This window comes from Corvus hawaiiensis, chromosome 19, assembly GCF_020740725.1.
Source record: "Corvus hawaiiensis isolate bCorHaw1 chromosome 19, bCorHaw1.pri.cur, whole genome shotgun sequence".
Classification (NCBI taxonomy): domain Eukaryota; kingdom Metazoa; phylum Chordata; class Aves; order Passeriformes; family Corvidae; genus Corvus; species Corvus hawaiiensis.
The window spans coordinates 11,412,518-11,434,598 of NC_063231.1; the positions used below are offsets into that span (position 1 = coordinate 11,412,518).

At 54.8% G+C, this 22,081-nt stretch overlaps 1 protein-coding gene across 2 annotated transcripts in view; it reads right to left on the reverse strand.

Moving 5' to 3' along the window:
* Window positions 1-21,625, reverse strand: part of SHISA6 (shisa family member 6) — a 183,766-nt gene extending 162,141 nt beyond the window's left edge. For both annotated transcript variants that reach the window (XM_048323789.1, XM_048323788.1), the window contains exons 1-2: window positions 20,923-21,625; window positions 10,429-10,589 (exon numbers count right to left, since the gene is read on the reverse strand). In XM_048323789.1, the coding sequence (XP_048179746.1) occupies window positions 10,429-10,589; window positions 20,923-21,605 (844 nt within the window). In that variant the 5' untranslated portion in view covers window positions 21,606-21,625. The remainder of the gene's footprint in view (window positions 1-10,428; window positions 10,590-20,922) is intronic.
* Window positions 21,626-22,081: the final 456 nt, after the last annotated feature.

The following is a 22,081-nucleotide window of genomic DNA, read 5'->3' on the forward strand; positions in this document are numbered from 1 at the left end:
CTGTGGGTCCAGCTCAGGAGATTCTGTGGTTCTGTGCATTCCTGCAGCTGGCAGATTTTGGGTAGAAAGCCACGCACTGGAGATTTCATATTTATCTCAGTACTTTTTGGAGGGGCCACTCTGAGCCCTGGGGCAGTGCTCAGGACTGGCAGTGGTGGAACATCTGTGGGGGGGTTCTTTTAGAGAGCAGCTCTTATCCACAGAAGTGATTTCACAGCAGAGATAGAGGTGTTGGCACAGCTGACAAACCAGGGACAGATTTGGGGAGAGAGCTGCAAAAGGCCAGCCACATATTTTAGAATTATTTTCCTGAGGAGGATTTGGTGAGATGTGAACTTCATTATTTGCTAATGTTGCAGCACAGAGCCTTGTCCAAGGCCCAGGAGAGTCAGAAGGAATCTTTCCATTAACTTCCCTGATTGTAAGTGAGATTGTGACAGATGTACTCCCTTTCCCTTCCTCCGCAAATATTTCAAATCAAACAGCACGAGCAGTTGGATGTGTCCTTCTCTGGAGGAGGGCATCGTTCCCTCCTAGGGCTGCTCACATAAATAACCCCGGGGGAGTCTTTCAGGTGCCCAGAACAAATCAGATGGTCTGAGGGTAATAAAGCTTCAGGGAAGGGGAAGTGAGGCAAGAGCCACTCCATTCCCAAAGTGGCTGGAGGGCCAGGAGCAGCAGGGCCTGCATCAAGGATAGGAGCTGTTTGCAGACAACAGTGAAATTGTCTTCAGCATGAGCCAAACCTTCCTGCTGTGTGTCAGCCTAGAGAAAAACCTCCTGAAAGCCACCAGAAAACACCCTTGGCATGTCCCAGAAAGGGAATGCCCTGGAGATACGGGCTGTGGAGAAGCTGCCTCAGGTAGGGAAATTGCTGGAAGGAAGGGGAAGGCAAAGATTCAGCCTCAGCTCTTTGCTCTGCCTGAGCAGAGCCTGAGACAAGGCAGGGAGAGGCACTGGCTGAGCCCTTTGGGATGTGGATGCTAAACCAGAACCTCCTCAGTCAGGTTTTCAGAGGCTTCAGCGCTGTCTCCTGCTGGTAATCACTCCCACTTCCCCTGTGCAAGGCCTGTGAGAGCTCCACGCCGGAGCTCAGGTGAGGCACTCGTCACACACCCAAGGACTGGCTCGCTGGAATTTAACCAGGTCACTCCTCCAGCATCACCTGCACCCTCTGGAAGCTGAGCTGGTCACTTGGAGCCGTGCAGAGCCCGTGGCCACTGCTCTCGTGGGGGCTGTGGCCAGTGGGCAGCTCTCAGTTCACTGCTCCAGGCAACAGCACCAAGGCTAAAGCAGAGAACCTTTATTCCAGTACATTTTTGTGCAGTTTAAAGTCAAAAAAAACCCAGCTGGGAACTAGAGGAAGCTGATGGTGATGGAAGCAGGGCATAGATTGAGTTGCAATATCTGGGCAGGGGTCCAACAAGAGGGGAAGGGAAGTTTACTGATTCTGGCACGCTCTTAATGGAGCTTTGCTTCCAGCTCCTCACCTCTGTTTACACTTCCGTGGAGTGTGATAGGATCAGCAATCAGGAAGCAGGAGAGGCTCAACACGCACAATGTGCTTATAAAGATTTCATTCTTCACAGTGTCAAAAGCAACTTTCTGGAGGCCAATTTAAGTGTTGTCAATACCGGGCGCAAATTGGCCTTAACATTTTAAATTGATGTTTTCTGTAAACTGCTCTGATTAATGGAAGAAAAAGATTGTGTTTCTGCCTCTCCTCTGAAGATCTAATGGAGGTAACAAACAATAATTGATCTGGCGAGACCCAGAGAGGCAAACAGGGAGAGTCAGAGCTGCTACAGAAATGATTTTACCCATCCACAGAAGGATGGCACGGGACAGAACAGCTGCTTAGAACGTGGGCTTGCTTGGGTTTGTTCCCTGAGGAAAATCTGAGCAGCTTTAACTAAAGTATCTGAACTTCAGGCAGAAGGGTTTGACTGTAAGTTGCCCCCACGGTGTCCAATCTGTGTCCTGGAAAATCCCAAACCTGCTGGCCTGAGCCTCAGGCCACATCTCACAGATCCTGGAGCCTTGAAGATGCTGAGACTCAGTCTCCCACCTGGACACCAAATTCCCAGAGCATCTAAACAGGGGCTCCCTGTGGACTTTCTCACAGGCAACCTCTAAAAGCCCTACTCAGGTCAGAGGGACTCAGCTCTGGGGTACCAATCTGAGCAGGGCCACCCCTCTCAGCCTTGCTCCTGATTGCACTCCTACATGTCATCATTTCACCTCCTGGTGAACGAGCTAAAGCAGCTGATGGAGGAATGGGAGAGCTCCAGCGAGGAGAGAGGAGTGGCCATGGCAGACGGAGGGGATGGAGCCCTCAGTTCCATCAGCAGAAGGGACATTGGTCTGACTCAAGCTCCTGGGAAGCTGGAGCTTGGGAAGTGTGGCAGGACAGGACAGGACCTGACCTTCCCCTTTTAGGTGTTATGGTCCAAAACTGTTCCCATTTCTGCTTCTGTGTGTTTTGAGAACAGCACTGCTCTGCCATTCCCAACCCCACTGTACAGATCCAGGAACTGGGAAAGCAGCCAGATGGATCAGGCTGGACCTCCTACACACACGGAGTCTCCATCCTCCCTGACTCCATCCCACTGCTCCTTGTCAGTGTTCCTGTGACTCCTGCATCCATCCATCCATCCATCCATCCATCCATCCATCCATCCATCCCACTTCCCAGGATCACATTATCCCATCAGCCCCAGGATTTGCTCTTAAACCCAGCAGCTGTTACAAATACCAGGCAGACAGTGGTAGGACAAGGGGAAATGGTTTTAAACTAAAAGAGGAGAGATTTAGATTGGATACCAGGATGAAATTCTCCCTGGGAGGGTGGGCAGGCCCTGGCACAGGGTGCCCAGAGCAGCTGTGGCTGCCCCTGGATCCCTGGCAGTGCCCAAGGCCAGGCTGGACACTGGGGCTGGGAGCAGCCTGGGACAGTGGGAGGTGTCCCTGCCATGGCAGGGCTGGCACTGGATGGGCTTTAAGATCCTTCCCATCCAAACCATTCTGGGATGCGTTGGTGCCAATCCCTGGCTCTGGGAATCAGGCCTGGTGCTCCCAGCCGAGTGCAGGAGGGCCTGGGAGCTGCTCTGGAGCATTTTGGGCATCACTCAGAGCATCCCCAGAGCCCCTCAGTCCCTCCAACGTGTTGGGTACATCCTGCACAGGGTTCCCTGACTTTTTCCACCTCGATGCCTCTTCTCCACCGGAGCACCGTGCCAGGCAATCCTGCTCCAGCGCACTCCCACGTTATCCCCGAGTTCGGTGTGGAGCTCTCAGCAGGCCGAGTCCCACGGGGAGGTTTTGTTTCAAAGTAAATCTGTCAGCTCAGCCCTCCCTCCTGCTCCCAACTTCCATTAGTCCGGCTTAAAAAATAAAAATTTTTAAAAAGCTGTTGCCATAGTAACCCCCAGTTTGCAGGCACCGCCCGGCTGCGAAGCACCCGCTGGCCCCGTGGCTCCGGGCCTGCACTCTGCCCAAGGAATGCGACATTCCACAAAAACACTTGGAGCAGGCACCTGCCCCTTATCCCGGGGCTCTGGATGCTGCTGCTGAGTCGTGGCTGCGTGGATCCTGCGAGTGTCATTACCCTCCCTGAGTGTGCACACTCACACCCTCCTCCTCCTCCTCCTCCTCCTCCTCCTCTTCCTCCTCCTCCTTTGTTTCCCCACAACAGCCAGACTTCCTGATTTATTTTTTGAATCTTTTTTTCAGCTGTGTCACTCGTTAGCTGCTGTAACACACAAACCCCTGACATCAGCCACAGGAGATGTTTGGGCGTGAGACACAAGGAACGACTGCAGAAGTTGCTGCTTTTCAGTCCCCACCAAGTTTGCTGGCAAATAAATTTGCACTGGGGATATTTTGTTGTCTCCTGTGTCTTGTTAGTGGGGCAGGGTTTTCCCAGAGGTTCTTTCACACAGACTACCCTAAAATACTGGTTTATTCTGCTTTCCAGCTCAGTAAAAGGCTCAGGAGAGCAGAACAAACCAATATCCAGAGGCAGCAGCCAGTGAGGCCCCGGTGTGGCTGGGGGAAGGAGGAGGCTCTGGGACCAGGGGCAGTGCTCCTGGGCAGCCAAACCTCTCACAACTCAACATCCCCCAGCCTCTGGCAGCCATGGAAGAGGGGGGTTGGACGTCCAAAGCAGAAAAGATAAGCAAAGAAATATTCAGCAGTTTAACAGATCCATTTGGACGAGGGCAATTAAGCTGTTTGCACTCTAGCTCCTTCTCCTGGCTTTCCAACCCCTCCCTTCTCCCGTGTTTCTGGGTTCTAAAGCTGTTTGGGACACAGGCTTTGCTTCCCAGCGCCCGTTGGAAGCTGCTTTCCAAGCTCTGGCTGAGCACACAGGACTGAAGGAGCCTTGTGGAGATGCAGGAGGAGCATCTCTGTGCATCCAGGGTGGAAGTGAGGATTCTAAATCCTCCACCCCACAGAACAGAGCAGCTGGTGTCCACAGTGAGGATCCTAAATCCTCCACCCCACAGAACAGAGCAGCTGGTGTCCACAGTGAGGATCCTAAATCCTCCACCCCACAGAACAGAGCAGCTGGTGTCCACAGTGAGGATCCTAAATCCTCCACCCCACAGAACAGAGCAGCTGGTGTCCATAGCGAGGATCCTAAATCCTCCACCCCACAGAACAGAGCAGCTGGTGTCCTCTCAGCTCCCCCACCCCAGCAGCACCCAGCTCTCGCCACTCTGGACTGATCCTCCCCTTGGCAATGATATTCCAGGTGCCAGGACACCGAGTAACTCTTCCCTCGGAATGTTCTGAGACAGCAACTCTGACATTTTCGAGTGGCTCAGAAAATGCATCATTAACCCTTTGGGGATTTTCCTGGGAGGGAAGGCACTGGGGCCTTCCATGACGTGGGATGTGCCAGCAGGAAAAGCAGATGGAGTGGCACTGACTTGCCTCAGCTCCTACAAATCCTCAAGGTTTCATCGCTGGTCCTGCTCCTTTCTTTTCAAATGTCAGGGAATGGCAAGACGAGCGTGGAGAAAAGCAAAGCCCCGTTCCTGGAGCACTCTGGGTGTTTTCCAGATGGTTTCCCTAATTCCTCACCCACCTGCACCTTAAGTAGTTTCTCACAACAGAGCGCAGGGGCTGGGAAACGACCGGGGGATGGTTTTACACCTGCTTTGTGTTCCCCTGAACAGCTGTAAATGACAACACAAACTGCGAGCAGCGGGGACTGGAACGCCCTCCACACACATCCCTGCACTGATCCTCGGCAAATTAATTCCAATAATTGCTGGGGATCTGGGGGAGAAGCTCGCTAATTCCGTGAAGGAAGAAAGGAAGCAGAGCCCAGCTGATCTGGGGCATGGGAGAGAGGGGAAAGGGGGAAGGATGGATGAGGGGAAGGCATTGATAACCTGCAGGGAACCTGGATCCCCTGGCTTTAGGGGAAGGCATTGATAACCTGCAGAGAACCTGGATCCCCTGGCTTTAGGGGAAGGCATTGATAACCTGCAGGGAACCTGGATCCCCTGGCTTTAGGGGAAGGCATTGATAACCGGCAGGGAACCTGGATCCCCAGGCTTTAGGGGAAGGCATTGATAACCTGCAGAGAACCTGGATCCCCAGGCTTTAGGGGAAGGCATTGATAACCGGCAGGGAACCTGGATCCCCTGGGCTTTAGGGGAAGGCATTGATAACCTGCAGGGAACCTGGATCCCCGGGCTTTAGGGGAAGGCATTGATAACCTGCAGAGAACCTGGATCCCCTGGCTTTAGGGGAAGGCATTGATAACCTGCAGGGAACCTGGATCCCCAGGCTTTAGGGGAAGGCATTGATAACCTGCAGGGAACCTGGATCCCCGGGCTTTAGGGGAAGGCATTGATAACCTGCAGGGAACCTGGATCCCTGGGCTTTAGGGGAAGGCATTGATAACCTGCAGGGAACCTGGATCCCCAGGCTTTAGGGGAAGGCATTGATAACCTGCAGGGAACCTGGATCCCCGGGCTTTAGGGGAAGGCATTGATAACCTGCAGGGAACCTGGATCCCCGGGCTTTAGGGGAAGGCATTGATAACCGGCAGGGAACCTGGATCCCTGGGCTTTAGGAAAGGGCCAGAGCCCTGCTGAGCCCGTGGGGAGCTCAGAGACCCCCTCCCGATGTGATGCTGGGGTGGAAGTGCTCCCCACGCTGCTGTGCCAGGGTTTGGCTGGTTTTCTGCCATTTCCATAAAGATTAAAGGCCTCTCCTGCATTTGTGCACATTCAGAACAAGCTCCGAATGTGCCTCTGGGTGCGAGGCACTGCTGAAAGCAGCACTTTGAATGCATCCATCTCTGGAACATCCTGACTCAAACGGCTTATTAAAGCCTTCCCCAGATAGATCAGGCTAATCAGAGCGCTGGCCTGCGTTGTTTGCTGCATTCCAAGTGGTGATCCTGGCAATGAGCTGCTCTTCACACCTGCAAGTCCCCCTGTCCCCAGCACAGGTGAAGAGCAGATTTTAACTCTGGGGAAATCTCTCCCTGTGGGCAGCCCTTCCCTGGAAGCTCTGGAGCTGGGTCCAGACCAGCGCATTCCCTTGGGGAGGCAATTGGATATTCTGAGAGTGAAGAGGCCAACAGAATATAAATCCAGGCTGGAGTCTTTCCTCCAACAAAAGGAGTCTTCTCATTGCTCTCCTGGCCTCCTGCTCCTGGGGGAGATCAGGGGTACCATCTCAGTTCCAAAAGGCCTTCCAGTATCCCTTGAAGGCCAGGAATATTTCAAGCATTTTGAAAGCCAGAAGGCCTTCAAAAACATTTGCAGGCTGGGAGAGCTGAGGGTGCTCAGCCTGGAGAAGAGAAGATTTGGGGTGACCTCGTTGTGACCTTCCAGGACCTGAAGGGAGCTACAGGAAAGATGGAGAGAGACTGTTTACAAGGGGTGGAGCGACAGGACAAGGGGAAATGGTCTTAAGCTGAAAGAGGGTAGTTTTAGATTGGATGTATAAGGAAAGAATTCCTCCCTGTGAGGGTGGGGAGGCCCTGGAATAGAATTCCCAGAGCAGCTGTGGCTGCCCCTGGATCCCTGGCAGTGTCCAAGGCCAGGCTGGACATTGGGGCTTGGAGCAGCCTGGGACAGCGGGAGGTGTCCCTGCCCATGGTAGGGGGTGGGACAGGAGGTTTGTAAGATCCTTCCCAACCCGAACCCATCTGGGATTCTGGGATTCTGGGATTCTGCAGCAGCAGCTGGCAGGTGGGAGATGGACTCCTCCCCAGCCTGCCCTCGGCTGCTCTGCCAGGACTCTGCAGCCTCTGGCTCAGCCCACCTCCATTTGTCACTGTCACCCACAATCATCCTGCTCACTGACACCAGCCCAGCCTAATGGAAAAACGAAGCCAAGGTTTATTTAGCAGGACTTAGGGGCACCCTTCCAGTTACAAGTTTGGAAACAAAAGTTCCAAGTCAAACAAACACAGCTCAATCAGCCGCTGTGCAGCGAGGACAATCCCTGCTGGCTGCTTAACCTCTCCTCCTCTGGGCTCCTCAGCCAGGCCACAGCCACCAGCCCTGCAAGGACACCCTGCAGCTGTGGGCTCCTTGAGCCAATTTGCAGCACCAGTGAGCAGTGCCTTGCCTGGATCCTGCTGTTCCGTATTACTGCCTCTTTTTCCTCCAGCTGTCCCTATTTCCTTCTCTTTTTTTTTATTTTTTTCCTCCCTTTCTCCCCAGAAAACAAATATTGGTGATTTTCTACTCCCCACCAGGGCTGGCCAGCTTTATTCTATTTAACAAGCTAGGCTACATACTTGTTTCACAAGTTTTACTTTTTCCCATCTATAACATTTTAGTCCATCAGATTTTAGATTTAGGGTTTTACATCCACTTGTACAATTTCCTAATCCCAACAACAATCTGGAGTTTAGCTCAGTAACCGGGTACAGACCCCACAGAGCATTGCCCTGTGCTGACCATAAAACATTACAGGAAAACATTACAAGAAAGCATTGCCTGTAAAGCTGTTTTATGAGCTCGTGATCTGTCAGGGATCAGCTTTCTGTCTGCCACGATCTGCCTGTTAATGCTGGCCACAGCTGAGCCAGGAACAAGTTCTTTTGGGCAAATTCTCCCTTCCCAGCTCTGGCAGGGGCTGGTGAGGGTTCGGTCCAGCTGGCTGCCCCGAGGCAGCAGGACCAGTGCCCTGCACTGCCAGGGAGGGAGGCTGAGCTGGGAGTCCTCTCCTTTATGCCTGGCTTTGGGAATATCTCCTTTTGCTGGACTCCTGCCTGGGATGGCTCTTCCCCCTCACACAGCCTGGCCAAACATCACCTAAGCAAAAACTGGGTCCAGTTAACATCCTGCCTTTCCTTCTGAGCCTCTTTGCCTTGATCTCGTGTCCCAGCCCCCAGCAAGGACCAACAGCTCCTCACTGGGTGCTGTCACTCTGCAATGAGGCCGTTTGGTCACGATTCTGTGCTCTGGTCCTTGCATCCTTCTGTGCCTCCATTTATGCACTAGGAAGTCTTAAAATCCTCTTGGAATCCTCAGCTCCCCACAGACAACAGGCAGGGATTCTGCAGTCAGCAATTCCCCTCCAAACATTCCCATTTATCTCCTCTCAGATTTGCCAGTGCCTGAACACAACACCTAAGCCAGGCTTGCAGCACCCAGCTGGTCCCCTCAGCTGTGAGCAGAGAATTCCTTCTGCACCTTCCTTCTGGATTTGTGTGCCCTGACTGAGCAACGGGAGCCAGTGGGAAGAGACAGAGCGTCTTCAGAAAGGATTAATGGCACAGAATCCCAGGATTATTGAGGCTGGAAAAGGCATCCAAGATCACCAAGTCCAAGCTGTGCCCGATGCCCACCTTGTCCCCAGCCCAGAGCACTCAGTGCCACCTCCAGCCCTTCCTGGGACACCTCCAGGGATGGGCACTCCAAACCTCCCTGGGCAGCCCCTGCCAAGGCCTGAGCACCCTTTCCATGGGGAAATTCCTGCTGCTGTCCACCCTGAGCCTGCCCTGGCCCAGCCTGAGGCCGTTCCCTCTCCTCCTGTCCCTGTTCCCTGCCAGCAGAGCCCGACCCCCCCGGCTGCCCCCTCCTGTCAGGGACTTGTGCAGAGCCACAAGGTCCCCCCTGAGCCTCCTTTGCTCCAGGCTCAGCCCCTTTCCCAGCTCCCTCAGCCCTCAGGACTCATTCTCTGTTCCCTTGTCACCCTAAGGCTGATGTCAGAGCTGTCCCCTCATGGTGGCTGTCTCTGCTCACCAGGCAGAATCCCTCATCCTCATGTTTCTGTCCTGGGCCAGAACCACAAATCCTCTCCAGAGCCAGACCCAAGGCTCAGATGTGCAGAAGCACCTCCCTCTTCCACACAATTCCCCTCAAGACTGTTCTCCAGACCCAGGTTTTATCTCCCAGACCCAAATTTACACACAAGATCACAGGGCTCCCTGGCTTCGGGGTGAAAATGGGACAGCAAAGGAATCCTTCTCAGTTCTCAGGGAAAGTGTTTTGTTCCCAGCAGCAGGGGAGGCTTCAGAGGACACTGTCACCAGGGCCTGTCTGCACAAGGTGAGGACATTGCACCAAAACCCTTCAAAGAGTCACAGACCAGCCCTGCCTCAGCCAAGGGCCCTTTCCCTCTGAGCTGAGCCCACAGCTCCCACTGGCTTACTCCAAAACCTTCCCCAGCAGGGACCACGAGCAAAACCAGGTGACACAGGGCAGGAAACGCCACCAGAACCTTCCACGTGCAGCTGAGCAGCTTGGGAGTGAATGAGGGCACATCTTTGTGGAGGAGAGTCACACATCCAGCCCAACAAGGATGGTGAATCTGCCACACCCCACTGAACAAAGACAATTACCCATCCATAGAGCATTAAATAAATCAGAACAATGTCTGTAGCTAAAGGCTGCAATCCCTGGGCCACGGGGGAAATCAAGACCAAAAGAATTCAATTTTTTTTTATGAAAAGAAGCTGAAAACAACCCAACAAACCCTAAATTCCTAGGCCAGTGCTCCTGGAGAAGCTCTTTGAGCTCCTGGGATGCCCTTCGGGTCACCTTCCACACTATCCCAGCGCATCCCTGGAGTTCACCTGAATGAACCAGAATTGCAATCCTGTGGAATCCTCCCCCCTCAGCTGCTGTGTGCAGGAGCCCGGTGATGCCTCCCAGCAGATGTGTTTTGCAGGAAACACACAGCTCCACACCAGCTCCAGGTGCAACCTGCACTTAACACCTCAGCAGCCATGAATTTTTAAAATGCCTGGAGAGAAGAGGCACTCTGCTCAGCAGAGACCAGCAAGAATCATCACCACTGATCCCTGCACGGCCCTGCTCTGCCTGACTGCCTTTTAAGGCCATTTACCATCCTAATTTTAGGTTTACACAGCCTGCTGTGGTAGGGGTGATGTTCTGCTGCTTTCTAACACAGCTCTGAGGGGAGAGAGGGAGCAGCACTTACCTGGGTTGCTCTTGGAGGTGCGCACTGGGGTGTAATGGTTTTTGGAGGAGGTCCTGACTGGGGTGTTTTCTTTGGGGGAGGTATCTATGGCCGAGATAGTCTCTCTTTCACAGTGTCCGATTGGGATTGGTCCCTGCTGCCTTAGGATGTCAGCCAGAGCCCTGGGGAGACAGGGAAAAAAGGGGAAAAACAATGTATTTTCACACATCTAGAATTCAGTGTTTGTACTTGCACAGTCCATGAATCCAGGAGCAGCTGGATTTCTACCATAAACAGGAAAAAAAGCAACAGTAGTAATAATCATAAAATTTAAAAGTATGGCTTAAAAGCTCCGTTTGTTTCCGTGTGTCTGCTGCGAGTAGTTCCAGGCTTGCCTGGCTGTTGTTTGGGTTCTCATCTGCTCCCTCTAATCCACTTCAGCCCAGGGTTATGGCACCTCTCCATCACCTCCAGGGCAGACAAACTGCTCCTGGCACACAAAGCACCGCCTCCATCAGGAGCCACTGCTGGCCACAGCCCTGGCACCTCCTAAAAGTGACACCAAAACTGCCCTGCCCAAGCCAAACTCCTTTAAAACTGACTCACATCAGGACTGTGATCTCCACATCCCGAAATCCCTGGGTTTTCTGCACACAGCTCAAACCCCAGCAGTGCTGGGAGAGTTTTTTAAAGGAGAACCATGAGCCAGAAAAAAAAGATTCACCAACAACAAATTGAAGCCCTTTTTGGTTTTCATCCTGAAGGGATGGTAACAACAAGAGCTGCTCTCTGGGTTGGTTGCTGCTCACAACGAGGAACTGATTTCAGGTGCCAGACACATGGAAGGGAGGAGACCTTTACTCCCAGACAAAGTGAAGAAATCCCAGGAAAGTGATGCCATACATGAGATAACCTGGACACGAGTGTCCAAAGCTGCCGTGGCTGGTTTGTGTGTGGGCCTAAAGCCCCAACCTGTGATCCTGAGTGCTCACTCCTCACCCTCCTCATGTCTAACAGAGGGAAAAAAGACTGCTCAGAAGCACCAGGACAAAACATTATAGGCGGAGGAGAAAGTCCAACTCCGATGGAGCTGGTTCGTTCCGTGCCAGTCCAATCACGGCACTGTGTGGGATCCAGTTCATTTCCTAAAGGTGGGACCCAATTCGTTTCCTAAAGATGGGACCCAGTTTATTTCCATAAATGTGGGATCCAGTTCATTTCCTAAATGTGGGACCCAGTTTATTTCCATAAAGGTGGGATGCAGTTCATTTCCTAAAGGTGGGACCCAGTTTATTTCCATAAAGGTGGGATGCAGTTTATTTCCATAAAGCCCTGAGGTGTTGGAAGGTCAGTCCCACTTAAGTGAGGAAGGATTTGGTTGGTGTGAGTCCCTTGGGTCCAGCTGGCTCACTGCCCACTGCAAAGCTCCGAGAGAACAGAGCCACTGCAATATTTGGGTCCCGTGTGTGCAGCCATTTGGGTACAATTAGTCCCACTGATGTCACCAGCATCCTTATCACCTGCACAAGGATATGAGACACTCCAGAAACCTTCCTGTGACAACACATCTCTTATCTGAGGGAAACAAACCTCCCTGGCTGCAGCGTGTCACCCGTGGCGGCGGCGGGAGCAGCCGGAGCAGCACCGCAGACAAGGATTTGTGACACCTTTCCCTGGCATCATCTCTGTGACAACGCTGAGGCTTCGTTCCACCTGAACCCACAATAGCCACAGTGCCAGCACAGAGGCTGTTCCACAGTGCTGGACTGGCCTGTGGGAGGGAAAGCTGTGGATGTGTCCCATGGCAGGACAGCCCAGGCCCATCCTGCTCCCAGGAAAGGCTCTCCTGGGACTCTGGACAAGCTGATGACTTTGGGAAGAAAGCCAACGGGATGAACTCAGGGGCCACAAGGCAAAGAAGGAGCTGCGGCCATTTTCAGAAGGAAAATCCAAAGGACTTGGTGTAAATCCAAAGGAACCAAGGGGGTGGGGTGGAAGCAGTGGGGCAGCAAGGCTGGGCATCAGCTGGGGCCTGGTGCTGGAAGGGGAAATGACAGACTTTGATCCCAAAATGTGGCTTTGTAGTGAAGAAGAAGAAGCTGCAGGGCTGGGAAGGAGCAGCTGCAGCTCACCCTGCCCCTCTAACCCAGCCCAGAACCTGAACCTGCTCCCTGAATTTCCCACGAGGGAACAGCAGCAGTGCTGTGCTCCCCAAAGCCTTTCTGGGAAAGTACTGTCCCGTTTTCCCGATATCCACAGATTCCCAACACTAACTGAGAGTCTGAGTGTGGGCACAGGCATCCCTTCAGCTGAAGACAAGGGAGCTTTGGTGACAGCTCCACCAGGCCGGGATGTGGCCTGTGGGAAAGGAGATTGGAGCAGAGGGGTCTGTAGATGCTGGATGGGAAAGGCTCTGGGAAGAGCTGCCCACCTCCAGCAGCACAGGGGGAACAAAAACCTCACTGACTGGCCTGCTGAAAATGCCCTCCCATGGAGGCCTTAAAAACAGGTGCTAGAAAACAGAATTTCCTGTTCCGAGTACCTACGAATTTGGGGAAGGATGGAAGGAGAGTGACCAAATGGGTCTGGCAGAGCACAGTGAGAAGAACAGTGCCTGGCTGAGCTGGAGTTGCTAAAAGCAGAGCAGAGATGGAGTTGGTGGCAGAACTCCAACCACTTCAGCACAGCCAGGATTTCACTACATTTTCTTCAAAAAAAAGCGAGGTTAAAGACTCCCCTATGCTCTGTAACTAACTCGGAAAGGAAGAGGCAGCTATTCCAGGAGATGGATTTATCCAGCCTGGAGCCAGCTCACCGGGAAGGGACGGCTCTCTCCGGGGGACAGCATTTCGGTCACCAGCCACTCTCACGGAGGGCGGCCGTGCATTATTCATGGCTCGGCTCCTGTCCCCACACCTGCTGTGAGCCTTGGGAAGCTCCAAACGCTGACCACGCCCGGGGCTGGACAGTTCTGGGAGGCTCCCGCATTCCAGGACCTGCCAGCCGGGTCCTGCGTGCCCGGGACATCCCCCGGGCTGTGTCACACAGCAGCTGGCAGGGCAGAGGTGGCCTCAGCGATCCCCCTCTGCTGCCTGCTGGGCATCACCCTGGCCGTGCCCAGGTCTTATCTCCACGAGGATGGGGCGTTAATCGATGGCACGAGCACATTGCAAACTGATCCATCGGGGAATTGCTGCTGCTGCTCCCTCCGGGAGGCTCTGCCGAAGCTGAGCTTGCTTTGTTTGGAAGCGCAGGGGCTCAGCAGAGCCAGAGCTGCACCGGTCCCAGGTCAGCAAAAGAGAGAATTGGGCTCTGCACTGCCAGGAGCAGCAGCAGCCCATCCCTCAGAGCAGGAATTCCGGCGAGGAACACCGGGAATGGTTTCTCACCTGCCTGAAATGTGGTGGATGCCCGGCAGAGCTCCAGGAGCGTTTGGACAATGCTCTCGGGGATGCACAGGGTGGGGTTGTTGGGGTGTCTGTGCAGGGCCAGGGGGCTGGAATCTGATGATCCTTGTGGGTCCCTTCCAGCTGGGGATATTCCAGGATTCTGTGATTCCGTGCCTCTGTGTGTGTGTCCAAGAACAGGTGAATTCACCCATGGAGTTAAGAAGGGAAAACACTAAACATTGGGACACCTTTCCAAGAGGGAAGCATTTGCACCCAGCATAAGTGAGGAGACATTCATTCTTACAAACACACATTGCAAGGAAAAGCCAGATGTCTCCTGAGAAATCTTAATGCCAAGGACAAGAATTATTTGGGAAGCTCCTGGAATTTAATCCGGCCCTAATGACAACCACATCACACACCTCACACCGATGTCCAAACTGAATAATCTCTTGTTATTGCTATGATGTGGGCAAGGAATTTACAGCAGTGACTGAGCTCACAGTGGGCCACACCAGTTCCTGTGAACACAGCAGGCCCGAAGAGAAACAAACTGTTATGTAAAGATTTGGCAATTAAAAGCTTCAAATGAACCTTTCTAAGGGATGCTTCTCTGCAGAGAGATGCTACCCTGAGCAGAAAGTGTCCCCAGCAAGGGCAGGACCTGCACCTGAGCTGTGGTCAGGCTGTTGGGGGCAGGAGGGGGTTGGTACCCCCAGGTACCGCCGGGGCTTGGGCTGGCTGCAGGAGGGAGCAGCCCCCAAGCCCTCCCTGCCCCTGCTCCCACCCTCAGCCACCCAGCTCCAGCCCCTTCTCTTCTCAGAACACATGGGAGGCTCCCTGGAAAGAGATGCACCCAGGAAAGGCATCGGGGGTGCTGGGGAAGCTGTGCAGAAAAGGAACAGAGCACCGCTCCTGATCACGGAAAGGAGAGAAAATAAAACCAGCAGCTCTTGCTGGGTGTTCCCCAGGCATGAGAAGCTGTGGGAATGATGCTCTGCTGGCCCAGCTCTGTACCCTGCTCCTGTTTGTGCTGTGCATCCTCAGGCACAAACACAGTGACAGCACCAGTGCTCACGCGGCTTTGGGAGCACACGGCTGCGTGTGGTTCGTGCACAAAGGGTCTGGTTTTACACCAAATCCTCTGCTGTGAGCACAGTTAAGGGGCTTTGAACTCACTGAAGAAAGCTGCACTCTCTCTGAAGAGCCCTAACCCTGAAGAGCCCTCACAACAAAGGAGGTTGTGCTGAGAGCTGCAGCACAGCACAGCATTTATTGTGGAAGAATTCCGTGTTTATCTGCCTGGGGAAGGAGACATCTGAGCCCTCCAAGCAATGTGGTGCATACAGATCTAAGGAAACACAGCCAGCCCATGTGAGCAGGGGCAAAGGCAAGCAAAAAGCAGCCTGATCTCATCTTCCTCAGAAAGTTCAGATCTTATGTGAAACAGAAATTTTAAAAGGCATCTGATCTCCAAAGGCGCAGAGATCAACTGCTACTTAAGGATATAAGAGATTACAAAAGTAAAAGAAATAGAAGTTCAGAGCTACACTGGATTCCCTTGACACCTTGTGATGGAATTGGACTAATAGAAAAAGTTAATTAGCAAGCAGGAAAATCTCAAATAAATGGGAATTAGAGACACTGAGATGATTTGGCAGAGGCAGCGCGGTTTCTGGGCCTGGCCTCTCATAATGGGAGAAGTTCAAAGGGAAAGGAGCAGACCCAGAAGCATGCAGAGGAAGTCAGTGGCCAGGCAGCCTCTGTGCTCCCACAGAGTCAATCTCTTCACAAAATACACTCAGAGAGGAAAACACGGCAAAAAACCCCAATTATCAAATGGCAAACCACGAGCAGAGCTCCAGACTGGAGCTCTCCCAGCCCATGGAAGTGAAACAAAAGGAGAAATATTTTATACAGGTACATGCACACAGATGCACTCCTGGCCTGGGTTTGGCCAGCTGGGTCTGGATCTGGACAATTCACCCTGCAAACAGGACAAGATCCAGGTGTTCTCCCTGCTTGGGAGCTACCCCAAATCCAGCAGGGTGCAGGGTTGGTTGGAAACAGAACTAGTTCTGAGTAACTTCTCTGAGGTCACCAGTGGAAGGTGTCCCTGCCCATAGCAGGACGAGATGATCTTTAAGGTCCCTTCCAATCCCATCCATTCCCTGATTCTGTGATTGTGATTCTGTGATTCTGTGATTTTACAGCTGCACCTTTTTCTGGTTTATCTCAGTCCAGTCTGACCCGTGCTTGTGGCCCTGTACTCTGTGCCTTTGAGAGGGACAGGGCACTTCAGAGAAGAGACTCAGAAAGCATCAGGATTAAACACCACAAAGCAGGGCAAAGAGCAGCTGAAAGGCACCCGAGTGAGTCTGAGCAGAGTGAAAAAAGGCAGAGCATAAAAACACATCAGTGGAAAGAGAGTGGAAGCAGGAACAGCACCCAAGAAAGAAAGTCTTCTGTAGCGTCCCTGTGGCCAGGTGTGCTCACAGCACCCCCTCCTTGCCCTGGGGACGGGTGGAGTTTGATTGTCTGGCTCCAGCAGCAGAGAGCAGAGCTGAAGGAGCTGCCTGTGATCCCCATCTCAAACAGCAGGGCTGGAGAAAGGCACTCCTCGTAACCTTCCCCCCTGAAAGCAGCTCCCCCTCAGCAACCCCTCAGCAGGCACAGGGCCCCGCAGCTGTGGGGAGATGCAGCCTGCAGGAACAGAAACCCTACTGCATGTCAAGCCAGGCTCACACAGACCAGCAGCCTCCTCGGATCTGTGGGCAAACAGATCCACTGCCTCTGGCTCCCGCTGGAATTCAGAGCCACGGAGTAGGAATGACAAGGAATGGATCGGTTTAACTGTGGTCTCTTCGTGGGGAAAGGATGCTCATTTATAAAAGCTCTCAGTTATCACTCACGCAGCAGGAGATGCAAAGGCCAGAGAGAAGAGGAGCACAGATATCTTCCCTCTGCAGCAGCACAGATGCTGTGGGAGGAGGGTGAAGCGAAGCACTGGGCACACAGAGCCCGTTTCCCTTCTCCCCTTCACACCCCTCAGACGTGCTCCGTGCAAGGCCAGAGAAGGCCTTTGAGCAGGATACAGAGCTGGTTTGCTGGGAAAAACCCTGCTGCTGCTTCCCAGGAGAGCAGCTGGGCTCCCACCAGTGCCCCAGGGCCAGCACTGCCACTGTGTCCCTGCCACTGGCTCCGGCTGCCCAGTGGGAAGCACTTGGGATGTTTCAATCCCGAGCTGCAGACCATTCCCAGGTTCCAATCTGTGCATTCCCAGCTCAGCAGAGAGTGCAGCGACTGCTGCTGAGGCTAAACAGGGGTCATGGGGCTGGGCTACATCTGTGAATTATTTATGTTCTGTAGCGTGGGGATGCAGGGTCACGGCCACGGGATGACAACGTTCTGTGTCACCCCCTCTTGCTACAGAAAAACACACCCAGCTTTGGAAAGAACCAGCTGGTATTCCCTGTTCAAAGATTCCCTAACTCATCCCCATCCTGAAAGTAAAGCAAATACTTCTTAAATTTCACTTAAGAAATGCTCAAGGAAAGAAAACAACCCTGGCAATGAGATGAAAACAAACCATCCTCACCAATGCAGGAGAGAGCATCAGCACACACAGTATTGCCAGGTGTAATCCTGAGAAATCAGCCCCAGCCTCTACCTGGAGCCCAGCACGAGTCCTGGCTGTGTAACCCCAAAGCAAGAGGCAGCTCTATATGGCCAGGCTGCAAGGTCCTATAATTAGGAAAAAAATCAGTTCCATTGAAAGCATTACAAGAGTTTCTGTAAAATAGGAATATTTCAACTCCTGCTTTTCAAAGCACTTCTGCTTAACTGCTCTTAGAAACGACTGTCTCAGTTACTGCTGCTGCTGAGCCCAGAATCACAGCAGTGCCTGTGCTTTAAAGGGACGTGGCAGTGCCTGGAAACAGGAGCTGATTCCAGCTCGGAGCTGCACATGCAGCTCTCCGTGCACAGCCAGCCCTCCCTTCCACGGCACAGTGACAGCTCTCCTGTGAATTTGTAAACCCTCCTTCCATCAAAGGACATTACGTGAGCCCTGCCTCCCTCAAAATGCTCTTTCTAAGTGAGTTAATAAGGATTTTCTGTAAAAGCTGGGTGAGAAACGAGCAGAGGAATAACATCCACGCACGGCACTGCTCAGCGAGCATTTACGAGGAAGTAAAATTTCCAGTGTGATCCTGCTCGTGGTGGAGCGCAGGGAAGTCCTGACTGATCCTCCCTGGCTGTGGGATACTGGTCCCAAGAGGCTTTTTCCAGCCCCCTGTAACAAGTTCTGCTCATGCTGCTGCTCTCCTCCTCCCCGAGGAGGTTTAATGCACTCGCCATCACTACAGAGAATCATTCTGGGTGTTACACTTCACTCCAATTGACACGAGCTCAAACAGACAGAAATATCCGACCCCATCCTGCTTCCCTTCATCCTGGAACTCCTCAGCAGCTGTCAGAGACAAAGACAAATTCCTCTCCTTGTATTTACATTCTGCTTAGAGCACTGAGAGCGTTCAGCCTGATGCAGGAGATGCACTTCACAATATTGAAACCCTCGTGTGATGTTGATCAAGTTCAGGTAACACAGCTCTGAAAGGTATAATCTTTTACCAGCTACCATATTATAGAAGTCAATCAACTCCTTAAAATGCTCTGGAAGTCAAGCTTCCCAAGCACTCAATCTGCCATTCATACTTCCACACACAGGTGAATCATTTCACCAGAACTTATCCAAATAAAGCAAAGCAAGCATCAAAGAAATGAAAACATCAGGAATAATCCAGACAAGTCTGGCAACACTGGCTCTGATTTGCAAGGGTGAAGGATCCAACCCTGCAGCAGGCTGGAGCTGGAGCAGAAGTAACATATGGACATCCAACCCAGATTTCCAAATTTAGTGTGAAGATAAGGCCCAGGCAAAGTTGCCTTGAAGCCAGAAGAGCTGGGCAGCTGGGGAACCATCCCTGAGTTAACAAAAGACTTACAAGAGCCGATTTTCCGGCAAAGCCACTTGCAGGACCCTTTCCTCTCCACACTTGTGTGTAGTTTTTAACACTGTGAAGTTATTTTCTCGCAGGGACCAGGGGCAGGTGGGATTTGGGATGGAATACATGGGCCAGACCCTCAGCAAATGTAAACCAGCCTCACTGTTTGTCCTCACTGCAGGGAGGAGTCTAAATAAAACACATCTTCCCAAATAATAGAAACTGTGTCACTCATCTCTTTTTCCTCGTAAAAAACTAATATTTCTCCCCCCAGTCTCTCTTGATTGCAACTGAAGTTCAGCCTTTGAAATTTGGTCAATGATTTCAATAGTTTTGATTAAAAAATCTTCATTAAAATAATTTTTAGGAGGTATTATCAGCCAGAGTTAAAGTCTTTCCCCGTGGTGCTCACCACTGTTCTTCTAAAGAAGCCTCTCACCAATTTTTATGTTCAGACACAGGCAGCTCTCGGATTCACGGCACGCAAGCAGCACTCATCGTTTGGAGGGACTTTTTCATCATAAAATAAATATGAACCGAGAGAGAACGTGCATTTGTCCAAAAGGAGGATTGCCACAGACGCCCGAGCTTTTGCTTTGAAGCAGGATTTTCTGTGCCACGCCGAGCGTTCCCTGTCATTACAGCGCTGAACAACACCACTGCCGAGGGGACACCGAGCCGCCTCTCCAGCCAGCAAGGGCAGAGTTCTCGGGATTTGGAGAGGGAACCAAATACAAAAGGGAACGTGCAGAGCTCTGCCTGCCACCGGCGCTTCCCCACGCAGCCCCAAGCGCCGCACGGCGAAGGCACCACCCAGGGGGGTTCAGATCCATCCCCTCCACACTTCCGAAACTTCTCCCTGGCCGGGCCGGGCAGGGCAGGACCCGCGGGGGTGCAGGGCTGTCCCCGGGGAGTGCAGGGGGAGCTGGGGGAGGCTTGGAGGGGAGCAGGGGGGGTCTTGGGGGTTGCTGAGGATCCCGGGTGCAGGGGGGGAGTGCCGGGGGCAGGAGGGACGTGTCGGGGTCCCAGGGGCAGGAACAGGGTGCAGGGAGGACGAGCCTGGGTGCTGGGGGAGACTCCGGGGGGGCAGGAGGGGGGTGCTGGGGTGCGGGAGAAGGGGGCTCCGAGGGGTAAAAGGGCGTGCCGGGGTGCAGAGGGAGGTTCCGGGGGGAAGGAAAGGGGAGCCGAGGTGCCGGGGAACAGGACGGCGCTCCGGGAGAGAGAACGGGGATGCAGGAGGGACGTGCCGGGGTGCCGGGACACCGAGGGACAAGGGGGGCGTGCCGGGGGGCGGAGGGGGTGCCGGGGACAGGAGGGGTTGTCGGGGTGCCGGGGCCGGCTCCGTGCGGAGCTCCGGGACGGGCGCTCGGCAGCGCGGAGCTGTCCGGGAGCTGTCCGGGAACGAGCCGGGAATTATCCGGGAGCTGTCCCGGAGCTGTCCGCGGAGCCCGTGCTGAAGGCACGGGGAGGCTCCCGCAAACGCAGCCACGGGAGAAGAGCCACGGGGCACCAGGACAAGCCCCGAAGTGGGCAGTGGGATGGTCAGAGGGGTGCGGGTGCCCCTGGTCAGACCGCGGAAAGGAGGAACTCCTGGGAAGAGGATGGAAAGGGAAAATCCTTTGGCGGGTGGTGCAAAGAGGGAACCCTTGGACAGCCCTGGCACAGGGGGGAACCCTCGGATAAATGACTCACGGGGGGACCCCTCGAAGCGGAAGCACAATGGGAAATTGTTTGGACTGGTGGCACAAAAGGGAAGCCACCGGAGAGTCACGGCACTGGGGAAATCCTTGGAAGGGTGGAGCAGGGGAAACTCATGGGGAGCCAGAGCAAAGCATGGAGGCTCGAGTGGGCAGTTCAGAGGGACACTCCTTGGGCAGAGAGTGCGGTGGGACAACCCCTGGGCAGTGGTGTAAAAGCTGAGCCCTTGGACAGCGAGTCTAAAGGTGGAGTCCTTGGAGGGGCCATGCAATGGGGAACTCTTGGACAGGCTGCACACTTGGGAAACCCTTGGCTGGGCAGCGCAATGGCGAAACCCTTGAGCAGACTTTGCCAAGGGGGAACGCTCGGAGAGGGGCCGTCCCTGGGGACAAAGGGCGCTGGCAGCAGGGGAAGGAGCGCACCTGTGAATGTTCATCTCCCGGGGCGGGCGCCGCGCCTTGTCGTAGGCCACCTTGGCAAAGACGCCAGCGATGAGCACGAAGGCGATGGCCCCGCACGAGATGTAGACGGTGGCGTTGGTGCTGTCCTTGTCCGGGTCGTACTTGTTGGCGTCCCCGTCGCCGCCGTCGCCGCCGTCGGCGGGCAGGGCGCCGCTGGCCGTGGTGGGGTGGGCCCACTCGGGGCTCTTGTAGTTGCGGCACAGGCTCTGGTTGAGCTTCTCGGCGCGCTTGTTGCAGCAGAAGCGGTAGAAGCAGGTGCCGCAGCAGTAGCGGAAGCCCGTGAGGCTGTTGTTGCACTCGAACTCCTTGTCCCACTGCCCGCTCACGTCGTAGTACCCCCAGCACGTCTCGTGCGCCGGGGCCGAGCCCCCGCCGCCGCCCCCGCCTCCGGGGGGTGCCTTGCCGCCCCCCGCGCCCTTGCCGCGCCCGGGCAGCGCCGTGGGGGCGGCGGCCCCCGGGCCCGCCAGCGTCTGGTTGAGGAGCTCCTTGCCCGGTTTGGGGGTCCGCCGCGCCGCCGCCGCCCCCTGGGTCCGGTTGCCCTTGGCGCGGGGGGGTCCGGCCGCCTGCGCGGGCAGCAGCAGCAGCAGGGCCAGGAGCTGCAGGGACAGCAGGAGCAGCGGCAGCAGCAGGTGCCGCGGCCCCATGGCGAGGGGCGAGGCGGGGGGCGCGGCGCGGGGGGCGCGGCGCGGGGGGCGCGGCGGGCGGGGTGGGGGCTCAGCGGCCGCGGCGCTGCCCCATGGAGCGGGGCGGGGGCGGGGGGTGCGGCCGGGGGGGTCCCGCTGCTGCCGCGCTGGCTCCTCAGCGGCGGCTGCCCGGCGCCGGGCGCTTCATGCCGGCGCGCAGCGAGCGGCGGAGCCCGGCGGAGCGCGGCTCGAGGCGGCGGGGTCCCGGCGCTGCTCCGGCGAGGGGCTGCGAGAGACGGGGAGAGGGTGAGAGCGCGCCGCGCCCCGGGCACCCCGGCCCGCCCCCGCCCGCCCGCCCCCCGCCCACGGCCTTACCATGCCGGAGCGGGACTGCAGCGGGGCCGCGGGGCTGCCCGCGCTCCTCGCCGAGCCGGGGGCGGAGCGGAGCGGCGCCGAGCCGGGCGCGGAGCAGGGGCGGGCGCCGAGCCGAGCCGGGC